The 20,915-nt window shown below is 37.8% G+C and overlaps 1 protein-coding gene across 2 annotated transcripts in view; it reads right to left on the reverse strand.

Moving 5' to 3' along the window:
• LOC109049597 (adenosine deaminase RNA specific B2 (inactive)) overlaps nt 1-20,660 on the reverse strand; it is a 155,512-nt gene extending 134,852 nt beyond the window's left edge. Inside the window, exon 1 of one of the 2 annotated variants that reach the window (XM_042751612.1) lies at nt 20,195-20,660. In XM_042751612.1, coding sequence (XP_042607546.1) covers nt 20,195-20,267 — 73 coding nt within the window. In that variant the 5' untranslated portion in view covers nt 20,268-20,660. The remainder of the gene's footprint in view (nt 1-20,194) is intronic. The other variant, XM_042751613.1, reaches the window with a different exon arrangement.
• Nucleotides 20,661-20,915: the final 255 nt, after the last annotated feature.

Here is a 20,915-nt window from a genome sequence, read left to right on the forward strand (position 1 = left end):
ACTACCACTAAAGCAATAAATGTGAACATATCAGAAGAGAATATTAATAATGTTTAAAACAATTCTTTTTTTGATCAGTAGGTGAACACAGGTCCTGACAGCCAACTTCAACTGTGTGGTGGTCTTTGACTCCGCTTAACTGACTATAACACTAAAAACACATCCACTAAACAACAGTCCAGTACAGAAGCTAACAGACTTTCCATATATCTAGAATCAAGTTAAACATGTATAAGCCATTATACAGACAATTCCCCTGAAGCAAGCTGGAGATAAATGGTTAACAAACCAAAAATTACATTTCTGTAATTATTTAAATCACTCTCATGTTGTTCCAAACTCATATAACTTACTTTATTTAGGGATGAACGAGAAGCAATTCTAAAAGTTTTCCACACAATTACAATGAATGGAAACTGAAGCTGTCAAGCTTCATAAATGGACAGAAATGCACCATAAAAGTATTATAAAAAATAGCCCAAAATATATTAGAAGAAATCTGACTCACAAGCTTTGTGTGATGAACAGGTCAAAATCTGACATTGACTAAAAATCCTGACATCTACTGTAAGCTTTCAGATATTTCTTTTGAGAATGTCTCTATTAATCAGCTGATCTGGTCCACAAAACTTGTTTAAATGATTCATTCAGGAATCAGATCTGGCTTTCAAGTTGTGTTTAACAGCTTATTAGAGAAGGAATGTTTTCAGAGAATAATAAATCAAACTTTAGGCTGTTCCACAAACAATCACACTTATGACTTCAGAAGACTTAGGCTATATAGCACACAAGTTGGATGGGATACGTTGCAATACTTTTATGGCATTTACATCCATTTTGAAGCTTGAAATCCTGAAGCCTGAAAGCTCCAGTCAACATTTACTTGTAATTGATCAATAAGTTATTAAAATGTCCTTTTTGTGTCTCCTTTTCTTCCCTATCGCCTATCTCTCTATCCCTTTTTCCCCAAATCACAGAAACACTCATCAGGAAATAACAGACAACCTGCAATGGGGTCTCCCTGTCCTGACTTTTTTCTGCTCTCTGTGACAATGAGATACAGTGGCACCAATGTAAGAGTCCCTCGACAATGCACCACAGCTGTGCAACTGTCCCACTTTTAAATCCGCCAACCGTTTTTCCTCCCTCACTACTGGCCCAGCAAAAATGTTTTTCTTTTAATGACCCTTTTTTCAGTATGCAGTTCTTAGAATCAGGTTTTAGACTAATGGAAATTGTCAAAAATAAGGGGCCAAACTGTACACCAACATGTCACAGAACATCTGTTTCCTGGCTTCAAATGCTCTTCTCTTCCAGGTGACTTCACTTTCACGGCAAGTGAATCCCCACCTCTGGAGACTCGCTGAAATGCCTCCAAACTGTAGTGTTGAATTAATAATATAGCATTTGCTTTGAATTCTTTTGGAATTGTGTTGGAGCCAAATTACACCTCGTTTTGGATTGTTTATCCATCACAAACTTAAGAACGAAGCAGAATCAACAGCAGATCGACCATTAAAATGGAGCTTCCAGGTTTGAGAGATAAAAGATCTGGGAGTTTATTGGCAGCTTTGTGCTGACACACATTCAGAGCAATGTGAGGGACAGTTAGAAGGCGAGATGCCAGAGAAGCAGGGGATGCTTTTGTGATGAGCGTATTACCAGCTTGCAGAGACTGTGTGCTTGTCATCTTCAAGCTAAGTAGAGGCAGAGCCGTGCTTCACAGCCCCTTCGCAGCAAGGCAGCAGCAACTTGTGCCCACCCCATAATAATCACTGACATTCCCTGCATGCCAGCTTCCCTCCTCTTCTCCTCTGGCTCCCTGAAACTGCCAATTTGCCTTAAACGAGCCAAACTTAATCCCATCACTCCCAGGATCCTGTCTCCACCACTGTCTAAATGACAGCGGCCATGGGAAGAACAAAAGGAAAGAGGCAACAAACAGCAAGGCCTTAACCTTCTAACTTCCACCCTCTGGATCGCTCTGTCAAATAACACCAGCTCTCTGCCCTCTTTGTTGTCCCAATCCTCCTGTCATTTCCTTGTAATTGTGCTCAATGGAGCTTGAGATCTACTCTGCCGTGTCTCCTCACTGCTTTAAGCCTTCTCATTCTCTCCGCCTTGTGCCTAAGAGCGCTGCCTTTCTGTAGATGCTCGACACAAACAAGTGCATTGCACTTAACCCAAGCAACTCTCTGGCTCAGCGGCGGCCAGCCTTTCCGGCAAGGCCTTGATTTAACACGCTATCACCTGTCTCCACAACCTCGTTCCTTTACCTCTCCACCTCCAGACTCCATCCATCATCCTGTCCTTTTCTAAACTGGGACAGCCAGTCACCCCAGTGCTTAACCCCTCTTTCCCTCGGTTTCTTTCTGTGCTTTAGGAATTCATCTTTCTCCTGCACCTGCGGAGCATGTCCTTTCCTATGTAGACTGCTGGTCTTCAGAGGATCGGCTAGGGAAGACCAGGCCCGCTGACCCCTGTACGGAAGACGTCACAGCTGTCCCTCTATCCCAGTGTGCTGCCCACCTCTCCGTGACAAGTGTCCCGGTTTCCTCATCCATCACTTTCTCATCCTCGCTTACATTCGTGCTCTCAAAACCAACCCTAACCGAATGTTACTGCTCCACTTTCCTGGCTTTCTTGATAAAGCCTCACCACACGTCCTATTTCGTGGCTCACTCTTTTGCAATTTCTTCTCCTGTGCCACCTGAAGAGCTTGATGAAGGTTCTCCACCCTTCCTAACCCCCTGCCAGAGCTTCTATGCGCTGTCATGGCTGCCAGAGCTCCACCAACAGTAAGAACTGCACATTACTGAGGGCTGATGGGATGCTGACATTAAGACAATAGGACCGTTTTCAGAGGCTCAATTAAATCGCTGGTGACAGCATGCATTTGAGGGCATATCTGCTGCGCGCCACTTGACTCTTTTCATTAGTACAAGATGGTACCAAGCAAGTCTTGTTTTATATGTGTATATTTATAGCTAAATAACCAGCTGGTGAACAGAATCCTGTGAAGATGCTCTGGGCTTTGTGATCTTGTCAAATAGAGTCGGAGACACAAAGAGATGACAAGTGCTTGGGGACTTTGCATATTGTTTCAGAAGGAGACAAAAACAACTGCCTAACAGAACACTACTATGGGGGATTTCAAATGTTGAAATGCGATCCAGGCTGCATTCGGCGCTGGAAGAAAGAGTTGTTGCGCTTTAGCTTGAAGTGGTATGTTTAATCACGGGAAGACATCTAGCCCTTATGAGCAACAATTGTAGTAATGTGCGCCAACTATAACGACTATCAAATTAAGTTGAAAAGGATGTTTTTTCCACTAAAGTGTTGGCGCTCAGGGCCAGTCGATAAAAGAGTGTGTGTTGTTAAAAAAAAAAAAAAAAAAAAAAAAAAAAAGCCTTCCCTCTAAAGAGCCATGTGACAAGTGGTGAGAGGCCCTTGGCAAGGGTGGAGGGTCACATTGATTTAGCTTAAGCATTGCAGAGCAATTCAGCTGACTCACTTCACTGGAGGTTAACGAAAGAAGAGATTCAAGGGATGTGTACAATTAGAGCCTCGGTAAATGGCCTGCCAATTGTCAGACTAATTAAAAATGGCTAATTATAATGCGTGTTACTTCAAATAATCACTCAGCTATAAAGTCGTGGCTGTCAGGTGTAAACAAGGCGTGTGACTGCAGTGGGGAGAAAATCAATGGACATCTGTTCATTTATCTCAGGCAGGAGACCAAATTGAAAAATGGATTGCCCAACTTGCCACAAATCTGCATTGTGATAAAGGTGCAATACATCGCAACACCTGCTTAGGAGGTGATAATGGGTATTTTGACGGCTGGCCGCTAGCCCCCGAGGATTGCCAATAAAGGATCAAATTGCAATCTTTCGCTGGCCCGTGGACTGAGAGCTGGAGGAATTTGTAGGTATAGACAAGGCGGGCCAGACAGGATGTCTTCAATCATGGAGTGAAATTCTTCTGTGTGGTGAACAGGGTGTTCATTATGGAACTCTAATGAGTGAAAATTAGACAATAAATCTATTCCACTGGCTCCTCGGCTCTGGAGTCCTAAACGTAATGATATTACATTTCAGTCTTTTAACAATGGGCCAGTCCATATGTCCCCTGATAGTTTCCTGAAGATTGCTCTGAATTCAGACCACACCGATAGTCAGCAGAGGACTGATCGGTGATCTCCAAATGATCCGCATCGGAGCACTCCATGATTGGATGGCTAAAACGGACAACCTAGGAAACCAATTCCTTAAGTAAGAATGGTCCTATTGCAGTTTTCTTAACTATTGTAAAAGGTCCCAATTTGTGGTTACAACCAATTAAAATACAACAGATGATAAACAGATTAGCACAATGGGGCTAAAGGCCCTCGCAAAGATCCTTCAGTGTTATGTTCTTCCAAATAATACATGGCAAACCAATCAAAACATTCCAAACCACCTGTAGAACAAAAACAAATTGTTGTACAAAGTTCTATACTGCCCCAAAGTTCTACAACTTCAAATTTGACTAAAGAATCACAGGTGGGTGCAGTTTCTTGGGACAATAGGAGGAATAAACCAATCAAAAAGACAGAGCTGTTTATAAATGATTGTAAATTTGCACATTTCATATTCTCAGTAAGTACCCTCAAACCAAGATTTCTCATTTTGCGCTATTTCTCAGTAATCCTGACCTCCGGGCCTGTGTGGTATTGCGGTGTCAGAGGAAGAGAGCCATGGAGAGGCAAGAAGAGAGAGAAGCAAGAGCGTGGAATTATAGTGAGAGCGATTAGCCCTGCGTGTGTAATAGATCATGACACACACACCAGAGCAGAATCCATCTTCTGTAGGGGATCAACCTAACACCTTCACTCTGCCCACCTCTCTGAAACGCAGCAACACAGCACTATCAGTTTCCTAGAAATTTCACAGTTTTATCGTTTCTGATGTTATTCAGTCTATTGTGTTACTTCCACAAAATTGTGGCATTTTTGCAATAACTTTTGCAATTTTTTTGTAAACTAAATTAACACCATTTTTCATGCCCCCTTTTCTGCACATAAATGTCCTACTATCTGAACAATTCAATGATTAAGTACAACCTTCATAAGTCTGCAGTCAGTCCAGCCCATCAGCTTGTCTTTAAATGATCATTTAAAGTCTTTTTTTCTTCATCAAGTCTTTGATCTTTTAAAGATCATTTAAGTGCTTTTTTTCATTTAAGCAGATATTGATAGATGCAATTAAGTGCAATTAATCTGATTAATTAATAAGCATTTAAATCATTAATTAGGTTTAAAATGTAATCGCTATTTTTGTATTGATAAGTCTGTAAATTAAAAAAAACAAAAAGACAATATATCCTAACAAGTCAAAACTATTAAAAATAACAAGTACAGCATCTGTAGTTCAAAATCAAACCCAAATCAGAGCAAATGTTTAAAATGTTTGTTTTCAAACTCAGAAGGCTTTTTTTAGAGTTCAGAATAATTTTTATAGCTTCTTGCTTAATGCACAGCCTGGTTAGGTCATGTTGAGAAAGACGACAGGAAATGATGAGGACAAGGGAAGAAATGGGCTGCACGATTATGACAAAAATTATAATTGTCGATTATTCGCTTGAAATTGTAATTGCGATTATTAATTACGATTATCACAATTTACATTGAATGATGTTTATACCATTGTTTAATGCAACTGCATGCTGTATTTTTATATGAAAATAAACAAGCTGAAAATACTCTAACTGAAAAAAATTTTGTGCTTTTCTATAGTATTAAGCCTCAAATGTCAACTATACATCAGATTGGTTTCTTCTTTAAATAATAAAAAAGTAAAAGTATATATGGTATTATAATGTAATACTAAACTAAAATAATGGGGAAAACCCTTAAGATAACATGTAGAAAGAAAAAAACAATCTTAAGCAGAATAATATAAGAGGACTTGTAACTTGAATGTGTGAGGCTTCCATGTAATTTCCTTGCAGTGATTTTAGCTGAACAAAAACATCCCATTCTTCTGCCTGAATCTGGTATTTGTTTTCATATCATTTCAATGATTTTTTTTTATAATCAAACATACTGGTTTGTAGTGCAAATAGTTTTACCATTTACTGCACTTTGATATTATTCTAGATATTTACCAGTAGTGCCTAATAAATCTTAAGTCTCACATTCACAGAACATAGCTTCCACATTGCAAAATAAGGTGGATACATGTCTGGATTTGTATGCTAACCGCTAGGCTACAGCTCTGCCATTTGCAAATTAACCAAACAATGACTGTCCTCATTTTTTAAAACATGCCATAAAGTTCAACCTGAGTAAAATAAGCGAAACCACTAAGCAAGCAAAAAGTGGAAAACAAATATTTATGTAGCCTCTAATCGTCCAGATTTGGGCTCTTGATAAGGAGCAGCAATATGATGCTTGAATCGCTATCAGTGTGATCCAGCCACAGGAGTGAATTGTGTTCCTGTCATAAGTTCTTCTCCGAGACACTCGCACAAACAAGCAGACACAGATTAGCGACATTATAAGCTCCATCTGGCAGCAAGCCCCGTCTCCCATTTCTCTCGCTGTCTCGCTCACCCTCTGATACTCTGTGGCCATTCATCCTTAGCTAAGCCCAGAAAGGTATACGGATGTATACAGTGTGGGCAACGTACTAACGCCTCAAATAAAGAATCATGAGAGAGAAGTAATTTCATCACCGATGGCCACCATTTGATTTACTATTGCCCATAACTAGACGACCCACCATTTACAACTACCCTCTTGATAACATACACACACTACTGTTCAGAACACACTCTTGATTCCATTCTTGACTTTCACTCAAAATTTACTCAGTTAAGTACATATTACAGAGCAGAAAGTTAAGTGCTACCTTGCTGTACAAAGTGCTCCACACAGCAGTCTCTCTTGCGCTTTCTCTCTCTCGGCCTTCCAATAGTTTTTAAACTCAAACTGAGAGTGGCAGGCAGGAAGAATTGCAGGAACAGGTGACAACAAGATAATAGCTTCCACTGCAGAGAGTTCATCACACTGCCCTGTCTCGATTTTGCAGGAGCGTGTGTGTTTGGTGAGTTTTATAGAGAAAGAGAGTATGTGTATCTCATTGCGTGTGTACAAGTAAGAGAAACTCCATGGCTCTGTTCCAAAACCAAGTAATCCAGTTAAAGCAGACAGCATTTTAAGGCATCATAGGCATGTGCCTGTTGCAAAGGCCATTCCAAAATCATATTTGTTTACTTTTGTACACTACACTATGTTGATACTTTTTGGTCTTTGAGTCTTGAAGAAAAACCTAGGTACTGTTTTAAGAAGAAAACTGCTCTAAGATTAAAAATTTAAGGCAGCAATGCATGCATCTTACATAAAAGCCATGCTACCATGCATTGCAACAAACTTGCAATGTTTGCAACATTGTCAAATGAACATTTTCAGTTATTATGATTATGTATCTGATCTAGGGTGACCAAATGTGCCATTTTCCCAGGACACGTCATGGCCAGGATTTCTATATTGCCTAAAATATCCAGGTTTGGCTTCAGTTTCCTGTTTTCATACTTAATGAAGGTAATGATCGTTTGACCAATAACATGCAGATATTGTACGTAATCAACCAATCGTAGTGCGTGAGAAGGTGGGATCTACAGAAAATGGTCAAAGTGATGCAAATACGTGTACATATTAGTGTTTGACTTGAAGCAGCACTGAGCATACCAATCGGTGTATGATATCAAAGTACTGTGATTCAAAAGCTCAAGAAGCCGTCTGCTCTCACGGTACTTTATCATACAACAATTGGTCTGTGCAGCGCAGACAAAGCCAAAACGTGGATATTTTAGGCAATCTAGAAATCCTGGCCAGGACGTGTCCTGGGGAAATGGCACATTTGGTCACCCTAATCTGATCCGTACATAATTTCTGTAAACAGGGATTTTCTACAATCAGATTAATTCGAGATCAATGTAAGCTTTAAGTAAATTAAAATGTGACTGTCTGCTAGCTTCCCACACCTTTTGATTAATGAACTTTCATGAATTGTCCATGCCCTATCCATTAATTATGAACTACTGGAAAAGAGGTTTTAAAAAATTTTATTTTAGAGAGACTGCATAGTTATTTTAGAGCCAAGCATAATTAAAAAAATTGTATAGTCACTAGATTTTTCTATTTCCTTTAGCAGGCCCAGAAAGCCATTTTTAAAATTCAGTATAGGCCTTTAGTTTTTTCATGACTGTGTGATCTAGGTTGGTGATCACTTTTAGGTCAAAGAGTCCAGTTTTGAAATACCATATTTGTCTACCAGCACAGACTTGAGCAAGTAACTAATTTTTAGATCACTATTTTTTAACTACCTTATACAATAGTATTAAATAAACTAAATAAATAAATAAAAAAATTGCTATAAGGACACAATATTGTCAGTATGGAATGTTCTGTTCTGTTTTGTCAATCACTGCATCTCTGATTAACACAATGGTGTTTAGTTCCTGAATTATTTTATCATTTTAGAGTCAATGTCAATGATTCGATAAGCCATCATAAAGACAGCTGCTAAAATCAAAACTGCATACTAGTATATTTCTCTTACTATTTTTAGCATATCTTACTAGGGCAGAAATAGCAAAAGTAGCATTCTGAAATCAGCAGTTCACTCGCTTCATTTCTGAAGGAATCGTCCATTTTGAATGAATCATTTGAATGAATCAATCAATTACTAGAATTAACAATTAAAACAGTGAAATATTACCACCTATTGGTGGCTTTAGTTTCATATTTAAAAATTTGAAGGTATCTTACAGTTCTGTGTTCCTTTTTTAACACAATTCCTGTATAAATACATCTAATGTGAATGCGGCACTCATATGTGAATTCTGAATGCCTATTCTACTTACTGTGTTTTTAGCTTAGCAACATGCTCATGCCAAACTCTATTGACATCAAATGCTTTGTAGGAAAACAGAGGTACAGTCTATGTCAAAAGTTTGAAAACTTTCACTTATAAGATATATAAATGTAAGATGCTGTGTAAGCAGACAGTATATACAGTAGCACTGGGTTTCAGAAAAGAGCCTGTATATGTGTGTGTGTGTGCGTATCGCCATGCACTGATGTGTGTGTGCATGTGGGCGACACATTCAAGACTCTTCTTGTTCCGACGGTCCATTCAAATTAAAATGAACCTCCATCACATTAGTGAGAATAGGACAATGACCCTCTTTCAGCTGTGGGCAGAGAGCAGGATTATCAGCCTTTATATATAAACACAACTGCAAACATTATCACTGCTTTCCTGTCTCTCTCTCTCTCTCTCTCTCTCTCGCATACACACAAAATAAGTGTTATGAGGTATTCATTTCACCTGCACTTGAAAGAGCACTCATTTGGCTTTGCTAAGAATCTTTTAATGATAGAACAGCCATTGAACTTTCTTGAAAGGTGGTCAGAGATGATATGATGTTGTATGAGTGTGTGTGCGCACAAGTGTGACATGGAGCACGAAAACTTAAAAAACAACAACAACAAAAAAACATTTTAAGATGACGTAGGAAATGTATAAAGAAAAAAAAAAAGTGTCTCATTCACTAATAATTGCATTATATGCACAGAAGAACTTGTTATTTCTCATGCCATATAATGATATTATACTTTTTTTAAATGAAATGGCTATGTATAAAATGTCATCTTAATGTAGAGAATGTCCTTGAGAAAGTTTAGAAAGAAAAATATGGGTCTCATTCACTAATAATTGCAGGGATTATTCGTATTCATACATACAAAAGAACTTAGCAGTTCTCACATCTGATTAAATTTATTTTAAATGAAATACCCATGTATAAAATGTTTACATGTTTTAAAGACCACACTTATATGCTTGGTTTTGATTGTTCCTATATTTTTTCATAAATAAAAATAAATAAATAAATAAAATAAATAAATAAATAAATAAATAAATAAATAAATAAATAAAATATATATATATATATATATATATATAGATATATATATATATATATATATATATATATATATATTATGAGAGATATATGAAATTATGATTTTTTTTTTCGTGTAAATGTTCATACTCCGATTTCACACACAAATTTGGTTAGTAAATGAGACCCATTGTCTTTTTTATTCACACAGAATCCGACACATTTTCCCCTTGTATGAATTTATAATTTAATTGCTAAAACCTGATAGTTTTAATTATCATAATAAACACAAGAGACAAGTGACATCCCAGAAAGTGAGGTTACAAAAAAAAAAAAAGACATTTACCTGGAGGTGATAATTGAGAAAAAGTTTTTTCTTCAGAAGGTATTGTTTGTCACTGTTTCTGCTTCATCAAGTTACTGCAAGTGATTGCATAGTTTTGTGTACGCTTGAATATTAACGAAACAAAAAACCTGCAATACCTGAACACGCCGGTGCACACACAATCTCTCACTATGGCAACACATCCTCTGTGTCCTATAAGCCTGATATCACACGTCGCCCGGGGTCCGGCGTATCCTTCAACCTCCATCGGCTGACCAGACACGGCTTTGGAGGAGACCAGGTAGTTTAACCACAGAAAGCACACAAAAGAGAAAGTGTTGCTCTCTAGTACATAAACCCCGTCCTTTCTGGCTCCTGCCAGCCAGTACGCAAACAACGAGAGAGCAAATCTCACCCCGAGAGAGTGTCAGAGCTCACTCTGTGTGAAAACCAAATACACTCTGGGTTATCACACGAAATAGATGAGCAATTCGAACATACATTGTCTGAATACAAATACATCAACCGGCGTCCCCTAAAGCCATTCAAATCGGACCTGCCCAGAAACAAACAGCCCTTACACACAATAACGAAAGGAAAGAGAAAATATCATGAAACAGACAAAAAAACTGAATGTAAGAAGAGTTAGATTAGAAAAAGCTAATGCACACCAAGGATTTGCAAGATAAGTCTGGTCTCTGCGCATGGCCCCTAAAGGATGTTGAAATCGATGGATGAGGGCAGCTTTACTGTAGGCTATCAGGAACGGAAACGTTATTTAAAGACAGCAGTGTGTGGAATGATGCGTCATATATTTCACTGCTGCCAACAAAGACAAAGCAAATCTCTCATATCGCATTCACTCACGCCTGTCGCAATAATCATATCTAAATAATACCCCAACCAGGACAGGCATATGCACCAGCGGGGATGCGGTCGGCGTGGTTAAGTGCTAAATAAGCGTTTTATGGGGGACGTTGTTACTGAGATTCATGGATTACTGCTCTTATGTGAAGGTCACGAGGAATAAAACAACATCTAGCTGACAATCTAAATCCACATTCATCTATATTTTTAACATATTAATGTCATTCAGAGTTCTTTTTATACTGGAATCATCATCATCATCTAAATCTGTAAAATGATTCCAACGTATTAAAAGCATATACACAGAAACCCGTGTTTATGTACTGGCGGGCAGCAACCCAAAAACCAGTCACAGGCCCGTTAGTAGTGAACCTCAAAACAATAAACAAGGCTAATTGCAAATAATAAAGTGCTACTATCAATACAATGCTAAAAACTAAATAAGTAGGCTTATTAATATGTTTATAGAGTCAAGAAAATGCTTCCCACATCTTCTGTTGTTGACATCAGAAGCTGTGCATCAAACCAAAATCTACAATATTTTTGATGCAAAATCATCTGGTAGCAGCTATCCAAATGAGACCGATGCCAACACGACGTACTCTCGTCCTCAAAACCCATTGAGAAAACCACAAAAAAAAAGAAAGAAAAAAAATGATACAATCCATTAAATACCGGTTCATTTGCAGTACGGTTTGTGTAAAACACAATGCGTTTCGTGCTGTCATTGAAAACATTAAGCCATTCAAAAGTCCCGTTTAGAAACCAACATTTGTAATATTTTCTATTTGACAGTGGCATGTTAATATCTGCCATTTAAACAACAGTAAATAAGGACTATTTTGTACGATAAACGTCATGTGCAATGTAAAATCTGGGCCCTGTAGCAAAATAAGACATTTAAAAAATAATGTGCATGCATAATAACAACAACAACAACATTAAAAAGTTTTAGCATTAGATTTAATAATATTATTGCAAAGCTACTGATTTCACAGTATTAGAAGTCTCCGTGTCAGTAGTTCTCGCTCGTGGGCATTGTTAATTGATTTGTGGCCCACATAGCAGTTCTGTGCTCGTTTTCCAGGCAGGAGGTATTTATGGAGATGTGCTTGTGCTGTCAGCTCTCATAGCCTGTAATATTATTACTCTGATCATCTGATAACTGCTCGCAGCACAAGTGGGCAGGCAGATCAGATGAGTCCGCTAGCAGCGTATGCCAGAAACATGTTTATGTACTTTTGATTATCAGGCAGGACCTAAAATATCTATATTTCACTTTAATGTGATGGACGAAAGTATAATTAACACATTGAGCTATACAGCAGTGATGAAATAACAATAAAGCATCCGAAGCATGAATTATTAAATAAAAAAAAGCAATGTTTCTTTTCACCTCATGAAATTAATGAAATCATTCCCTAATTTTCAAAATCGAAGCTACACATCTACACAAGTAGAACTGAAAGATAACAGTAAAATGTTTTATTATGTTTTATTTTATTTGAATATATAATATGACACTACCATGCAGATGTTTAGGGTCGATAAGATTTTTTTTTTTAGAACTGTAACATTGTAAAATGCTGCTACAATATAAACAAGTTATTTAATTTTAAAATGTAATGTATTCAGTCTTCAGTGTCACATGATCCTTCAGAAATCATTCTAATATGCTAATTTGCGGTTTTAGAAACATTTATTATTATTAACAACATTACAACTTAATCTATTTTGTGGAAACCATGCATTTTATTTTTAATTCACTTGATGGATACAAAGTGCAAAAGAAAAAAAAAACATTTTGTGCGATAACTTAAGTCATGTTTGATCAATTGAATGCACCCTTGCTGAAAAAAAAAAAAAAAAAAAAAACGTTTTTTTTTTATTTTTTTTTTTTTTTTTTTTTTTTCAAAAGCAAAACTTTATTTTCCCAAAGTTCTGAACAATAACGTATAAAAAAACAAACATGATTAAGGGTCAACGGTCATCACAAATGGTGATTTGAATATAATATCACAGCCTGAATGGTTAAAAATGCTAAAAATTTAAATGTTGAATCTCATTTCAAACAATATAAACCAAATTTCATTCAATTTAACGTTATCTTATTAAGAATAAAATGACTATGCTGGCTGCATAGCATCTACAGTACCTCTATTGTTGTATAATAATTTTGAAATAATGAAGCTCCAGATTGTTCTTCCTGTCCCGTGAATGTTAGACACGGTCTCACCTCAATTAGACGGTTATCTCAGCAGCTCATGTGTGGTATTGAGACATTTCCACATAACATGTTTTTTTAATTTTTTTGTTAACTCTCACTCGGTGAACTTTAAGCAGAAATTCAAGAGGCAAGTCTCAAAAGCCAAGAGGGCCTATTAAGAGATAATTACTAATTATGCTAATTTGTAAAGTTGTGCTATTTCTTTCTTTCGGTCATTTTATCGACGGTCCCTCTGGAGGAAGCCAAAACCGTTCAGGGTTAATATCTTTTTTTTTTTCTTCCCTCCCAAGCCAAACGCACTGTGGAGGACGCCGTGTCCTAAACCACGGAATATTTCACGCTTAATCAGGGAAGTGTCTGTGAATCGAAACGCTGCCGTCACACAGGTCTCTGGTTGCCGCTGGTGACGACCTTCATTAACTTCTTAAATGCTAGCGGTGTTATACCAGCATTCACCAAAAAATTCCTTATCACCACTGCTCACAAAGAGGACTGTGTAATGAAGTAAGGCTCAGGACAAAAATTATGTTTACATCTGATTACGGCTAAATGCGTTTCCTTTTCCGGTACAACCAATTTGGGGTGTCTGGATTATGCCCGAGCTAAATCTTCATCCTTAATCCAATCATATATAAATATTTATTTTGTATATAATAAAGGCTGTGTAAATATGTTCTCATTAACTGTAATTAAAGTCACCTCAGATTGCGTCAATCATGAATACGATGTAGAATCAGGTGAAATAACAAGACAAATAATGAACAATTCTAGCAAAATAACAGCGAGAATAACTACCTTTTAAACTGGCCTATGGGGAATATGTGCCGCATTCGAGAACTGTTTGAGTCTCTGCTGCCCTCTGACCGCATCGCCGCAACCGCTCGACCTTCTGGAGCTCGAGATGTGTGTGGCAATTACTTCACCGATTTGACAACATGTCTGTCAACATCCACACACATCAGGACACGCTGTTAGACATAGCAAAAAAAGCAGCAGCAGATACATTCATACACAATATGATACCAACGCAAGGCTGTTACATCCATTTAAATAAACCAAACAACATACAGGATTTCACCTTTCATTTAAATCATATTATACGTGTAACAAAAATACACTTTTGCATGCTTTTAAAGAGTATTTATATAAAAACAATACACTTTAAACAAATATACTTTTTTGTTAGTTGCAATTAAATTAAAATGTATTATAGTTTAAATTCATATTAAAAGCAATTAGCTGAAATTGAGTTTTTTTTTTTTTTTTTTAATAGGACTTAAGCACAATTTCAGAATTACTTTTATTGTCTTTGAAACCTGCTTAATGTGTATTGCTGAATGTACTGGCAGAAATTTATGGAAACAATTCATACAACAATACAGATATACAAACATATGATGTGTGGTGTATATATAGCACAAGTTGTATTTCTCACACACACACATATAAAAATATACAACTAATTTTTACAGATGAATTAGCATATTTGAATTATTTTAATATATTAACTCTAAATGTAATAACGAATAACTTAACTGATCATTATGTGCAATATTGAATGAGTCGTGTAACCGACTGTTGAATGAGAGACGTCTTCTGTGTGTAATGTTGTGTCACAGATCCTGTCATCTGTGTACTATTTATTAGATTATTGATTTATTTATTTTTCTTTACATTATGCACCCAAAGGATTGCATTCAATTTCGTTGTACTTGTACAAAGACAATAAAGTCATTCATTTGAATAACAAACTACTACTTCAAAAATGCTTTTGAAAGGTGTTAAACATAAATAAAAGTGGACTTAAGTACACCTAAGAGGCCTTTTATTTCATAAAAACTGCAAGTTTTTTTTTTATTTTTTTTTTTATGTATACTTTTAAGTTCTGAAGTACATTACAAGTGTACATTCTATCAAGCAAACTTCTTTTTCTTTTTAATGGTGGGTAGGGTTTCACTACACTCTTCCCAAAAGATTCGGGGGGTAAATAACTGGGCCGTGGTTAATTCACACCAGAGCCAACTAACAGAACGTCCCCCTCTGCTATGAGCCACAGCGGGGCAGTCACACACTTCAGCAACCACTAACCTTTAACAAGTTTGGAACTAAATGTAGTTCTTCTGCACCAATGTATTGACTCACCCAACACTGTATTATTTAATACTTCTCATATGTTGCGCCAATACGGTTTGCTCTTGGCCTGCTTACCTTGAACTTATCAGCAAACAACTATACAATTCCTCAACACACACTTTCTTGTTCAAAAGCATTTGAGTACCAAGCATGTAAGGTTAAAAAAGCACATATTTGATAGCGGTAAGATAAACTGTCCCAGTTTTGAGAACTAATCTCTATTGTTTGTATGTGTGCTACCTCAGTAACCTCTGCTAACACTACTGCTACGCTACACTGGCGCGAAAAAAAAACACATCAGGAGCAAAATCTTCTTACGTGCGTTTGAATACACATTGGTTTTATTGCACTGGGCATTCTGTAATAATCTGAAGCATTTGCTGAGGATTAGAGCGTCAAATGCCATGTCAATATAATCCCGGAACGGCGTCCATTTGCCAGGGAGACAATAAAACGAATTGTTTCGGCTTTCAGAAAAATGAGCATTTGTTAGAACGAGACACGGCATTATGTTTTCATCTCCATTATGAGAGATTAGATGGGAGAAGTTAAAACAATCTGCTGGCGTTATCTGGTTTTATGTGATTAATTTTGTCTGAATTCCCCCCCGAGTTAAGTATATTGTCCCAGTGGAAATGAAAATCTTTTATTATAATGATGATGAAAAAGATAAAGATGATTGTGAAAATCTGGCAGTCTAAATAATCTGACCAGTACATACACTTTCTAGCATGCTTTTCTACATTCCTGGTTCCTACTCTTCTGTCCAGCACCACACCATCATTTCCCATTAGCTCAGCTGATAAATTAGCCCTTTGAACACACACACACACACACACACACACACGCACACTCGTATTCTTACACACTCCTCTAATGTTTATATGCAATGCTTAATGTTGTGTGACCAATTCTGTCATTTCCATTATGTAAATATATTTGCCTCGATGTCACACTACAACTATTGTCTAAATTCTCAGGATTGCTTGGGTTATTAATCCTCTGGGTTACAGGTCAGGCCGCAGTTGTCGACAGCCATCAGTGTGTGTATTGCACAATGCTAATGATACTTCATGAAGTGACTCCACACCACAGGCCACCACAATAATTCCATCACAATGTCCTCAAAAGCAAAACCAGGAACAACGAGATGGATCTGCAGTCTCATATTGCCTAACCACTGTATTCAATATTTGCATTAAAAAAATATTTATTTACAACCCTTGTTCACATGTTTGACAGTTTTACAAAACCATGCAATGCAGACTTTAATAAACTCCAAGTAAATCCGTGTACGTTTGCCAGCGAAGGCACACAGACAGACTGACCGCGAGCAACGTTGGCTGATCAATCCCGCGCTATCAGCCCATCCAGCCCACGGCCCGTGCCTCTCTCGGGTCACACAGTAAGCAGTGACGGGGTGAGACGCAGCACAAAACCTGTCACAGCAGACGCAGAGGTGTTTCTGAACCTCCCCACCATCACACACCTCCATTTATTACCAGCCACCAAAGAAAGATGAGAAGCAAGCGTGCCCGCTGTCATTCAATCACATTACACTGCGCTGTTCTCATTACATTATGGTGACATTTCAGAGTTGATAATGGAAATGGTGCAACTAATTTTCCTAAAAATTCCTGCTTCTACACACATGCAAAAAAAGTTTTAAATTATAGATTTAAATTATTGTTCATTGTAATAATAATAATCTCTGTGTTGACAGCATAATTGTTTAAAAATATTAAATTGTTTACAAAAGAGCCATGTTATATGCAATTGTTTAAAAATATTAAATTGTTTACAAAAGAGCCATGTTATATGCAAATATTTTTTCTGGACTAATTTAGAGTACTTTAATATATTCTATACTAGTTTCTGCAGGATACTAGTAACCTAAATTAGGCACATTTTATATAATGCCATTGTTCATGAGGTCAGGTTATATCTTGTGCCTGATGTCCAAGGAGCGCCGGCAATGGCAAGATTCAAAGACCCTGGACGTGGGGAGGGATCAGAGGATAGCCCTTTTCCTCACTTTTATATGAGCAGGGGTTTAAAGCAGTACCTTTTGTCTTATGGTGTAAACAGTTATGAAGTACAGATTAGGTGGATTCACCTGTCATGAAATTCCTCAGCTGGCGGAAGAAGTACAGCCTTTGTTGGGCCTTTTTTTTTTTGTTTTTTTTTTAATCTGAATGACTCCACTAATTGAGTGGGGGGGGAGTGTTTTTTTGCCAAGGGGGGGTTCTCCCACAGTACAGATCATCTAATTTAAAGGTTGTTAGCTGCACCAGACAGGTGCTCAACCTTTTTTATTTTGGATTATTCTTGCAACTTATTATTTATTTTTTACAGCGAGAAGAGCAGTTGAAAAAATGTGTTGTTGTTACCTCACTAGGTGCCTATCTTCAGAAAGGCTGGTACTTCGAACTAGGAGAGAGGCTGAGTTTGGTCTGGAGGGACTTGGGAATGTGTTGAAAGCCGACTGAAGTCACAAACAGGATTCACATTTGTCTGTGTTGCCAGATGTTGCAGGATCATGGTTGCATCCATGTTTGATTCAGATCATCCCCAGCCCTGTTTAATCGGTAAGCAAATGCAGCTGTTACAGCATAAAGTGCATTTGAGGTGTTTCAGATAAAAAAAAAAAGTTTTTCAAAAACTCCTAAAAAAGATGTTAGAAGCCACAGGTCTGTAGCGTAATAATCGTGGGCCTCTTTTGGAATTAATGGTGAGCGTTTGAGCAGGAAGGCACTCACAAACTCCAGAGTAGAGATCTGTGACGAATTAATGAAAAGAACTGGTCAGAAAAAAAAAAATCTGGGCCTGGTGCTTTTTTCTTTTGTCTTCCTGAAGAGTTTCCTGGCGCCACATCATTCTTCAAAAATTTGAAGAGCAGGAGGTGTTGGGATGAGGGGGATTGCAAAAAGGTGTAAAGCTTATGGTATGAGATACAGTAACTTTCACAATAATTTCCATAAAGCATCCACACTGAAGTAGAGTCGTTGGAAAAAAGGTAAGTTTTTTAGCGTCATCTCTTTGTCAGATACAAGAATTTCATTCTTACTGATATTTTGTAAAACCATACTTATCAGAAGGTTTACAATAGTTTTATGTCACTTTTAATAAGATATGAGGTTACGGTCTCTGTGAAACGTATTTGTAGCACAAAAACACCTGAGTCAAAACAATAGGTCCATCTCTTTAAGTCTTTCAGGTATCGGAGATAAGTTTCTGCCCTAGGTTGTTATAAGATATCAGTGATCAGACAGTCCAAAAGTGTCGGGTGGAGAAAATCAGAATCAATGTGCTTTGCAAAAACCAAAAAATTACTGTCTCTGGTGGGACATGATACTGGCTGTCTGTATTTGTGCTGTTCACGGGGGGGAGTATTAAAGTCCCAAGAATGATGTTGTCCGGGTGTTGTTTTTGATTTATGTATAGTATTTCATGTAATGTGAAATCAATGTGTTTTTGAATGTTGAGTATAATATGGTATGTGATGTTGTTAGATCTTTAGCACTTTGAATTGAATAAAAAAAAAAGCACGGCAGCTTTAAACGGTATGGCGTCATTGAAACCCCACTGAGTGTAAAAAAACATGGTCCGATAGAATAATCATTAAACGGAGATATTCTAGGCAACGGCTTAAAATATTCTACATTTTGAGAGGTAGTTTAAATATTATGTTATTGCAGTTTAAAATTTTTTTGGGGGGTTTTTTTATTATTATTGTTTTAACTGTAGAATGATTTCGTTATGATTTAATTTTGTCGGGACTATATACTTAGCGGTTCCAGATGCTGGTGTAAACTAAATGCAGTCAGGTTTTTTTTTTGTTTTCTTACTTAAATTAAAGAGTTCATTTAAATTTTTAAAGGTCAGATTGGGTAGAACAAAATAACACCTTAGAGGATAAAGTGCAATTTTTTTGGTTGTTCTAAAAAAAACCCCATGTTAAGTTTTCAACTGTGCCTAGTCATTAGTTACGGTTATATTTAAATTCCCACAAAGTACAAAATCTGCCTAAAATTTCAGGTATAATCCAAAATCAATCCGATAGCGGAGCAAGGTGCTGTGACATCCAGAGGCACTTTGAAGTTGTAAAACATATTTAGAGGCTGACAAACGTGGTATAAGCATTAACATATTACAGGAAATTTTGCAGGACAGTAAACTTAGAATGTCACAATCTTAAGCTTTCGAGGACTAATTAGGTTTCCAAAGGATAATCATATTAAAAGGTCAGATACCGTGTATACCTAAGGTACTAAACATGCCCATTTTAAGGACACGGGATTCAGTACCGGAGCTTTAAATTCCCCAAAAGTAACAAAACTCCAGGGATGCACAGACAGAGAGGGGGAAAAACGTAACACGGCGTAAATTAGTCAAATCTAAATTTGAGGTGTTACGCAAGGAGCGAGTAGTTTCCTCGTGGCGCGAGCGTGAGCTCGTGCGAGCGTGAATCAGTGCGCATCTGAAGCGAGCTGTCATATGTTTACACAAACTTGACAGAGGAACGATTGAGACGCGACCGACGCGCATCAAACACAAACCCGCGTACAGACATCCACACTGCGCAGTTGCGCGGAGATGATCGCCACTTAACGCTGCGTATACCAGGCAGCGTGCGCGCAACCTCGGCATTGTGAGGGACAGCGTTCAGTTACGACTGAAAGAAACTTTACCTTTTCGCTTGGACCTCCTCCTTCTCCTCCTCTTGAACTTGCATTTGACTTGGCTGCTGGGAACCGATGCCATGGTGCTCAGATTTTGGAGAACTTGTTCTGCTTGATGTTTCTGAAGTTGCCGTGCTGCAGTTGCGCACGCGAAACGCTCCGGGAATATCAGCTGCGTCTTATTCCGCCTCACACTCTTCTAATAAGCTCTCGATAACAAGCTAAAAGTGCTGTTCGCCTGTCTGCCCGTTTTTGGAGCGCAGCGGACCGCCGCGTCCTCCTCCCGCGTCTGGAGCTCCTGCGCCTCTCTGCGCTTTTTGGCACCAGCCACTTTGAGTCCAATCATGCAGGACGCGTGTCTATTTGCTGCCGCAGATTCTAATTAGAGCCAATCATGAGAGTCCTTGCGCTCTGACATCACGACCGATGGCACACCTCCATCCCATCCCATCCCATCCCAAGCGGGCGTGCGAACTCAGCCTTCATCTCTGAATGAGTGATGATGCCACTGATGCGCGCCGATGAGAGGACAGACAGGAGGTGAGATGTGGCTGGGACAGCAAAAGTTGCAGATTTACAGTACCACTGAGGCTCAGAAGTTTGAGAAAATTAGTGAAAATGTTTCTGTTTAGCCAATAAAATACAAATATTTCAATTAGAAATCATATGATTACGTTAGAAATATGAGAATTTCTCCATTTTGCTTTAAATAACTACAGCATTTGGACAA

This window comes from Cyprinus carpio, chromosome B24 (genome assembly GCF_018340385.1).
Source record: "Cyprinus carpio isolate SPL01 chromosome B24, ASM1834038v1, whole genome shotgun sequence".
In the NCBI taxonomy this organism is placed as follows: domain Eukaryota; kingdom Metazoa; phylum Chordata; class Actinopteri; order Cypriniformes; family Cyprinidae; genus Cyprinus; species Cyprinus carpio.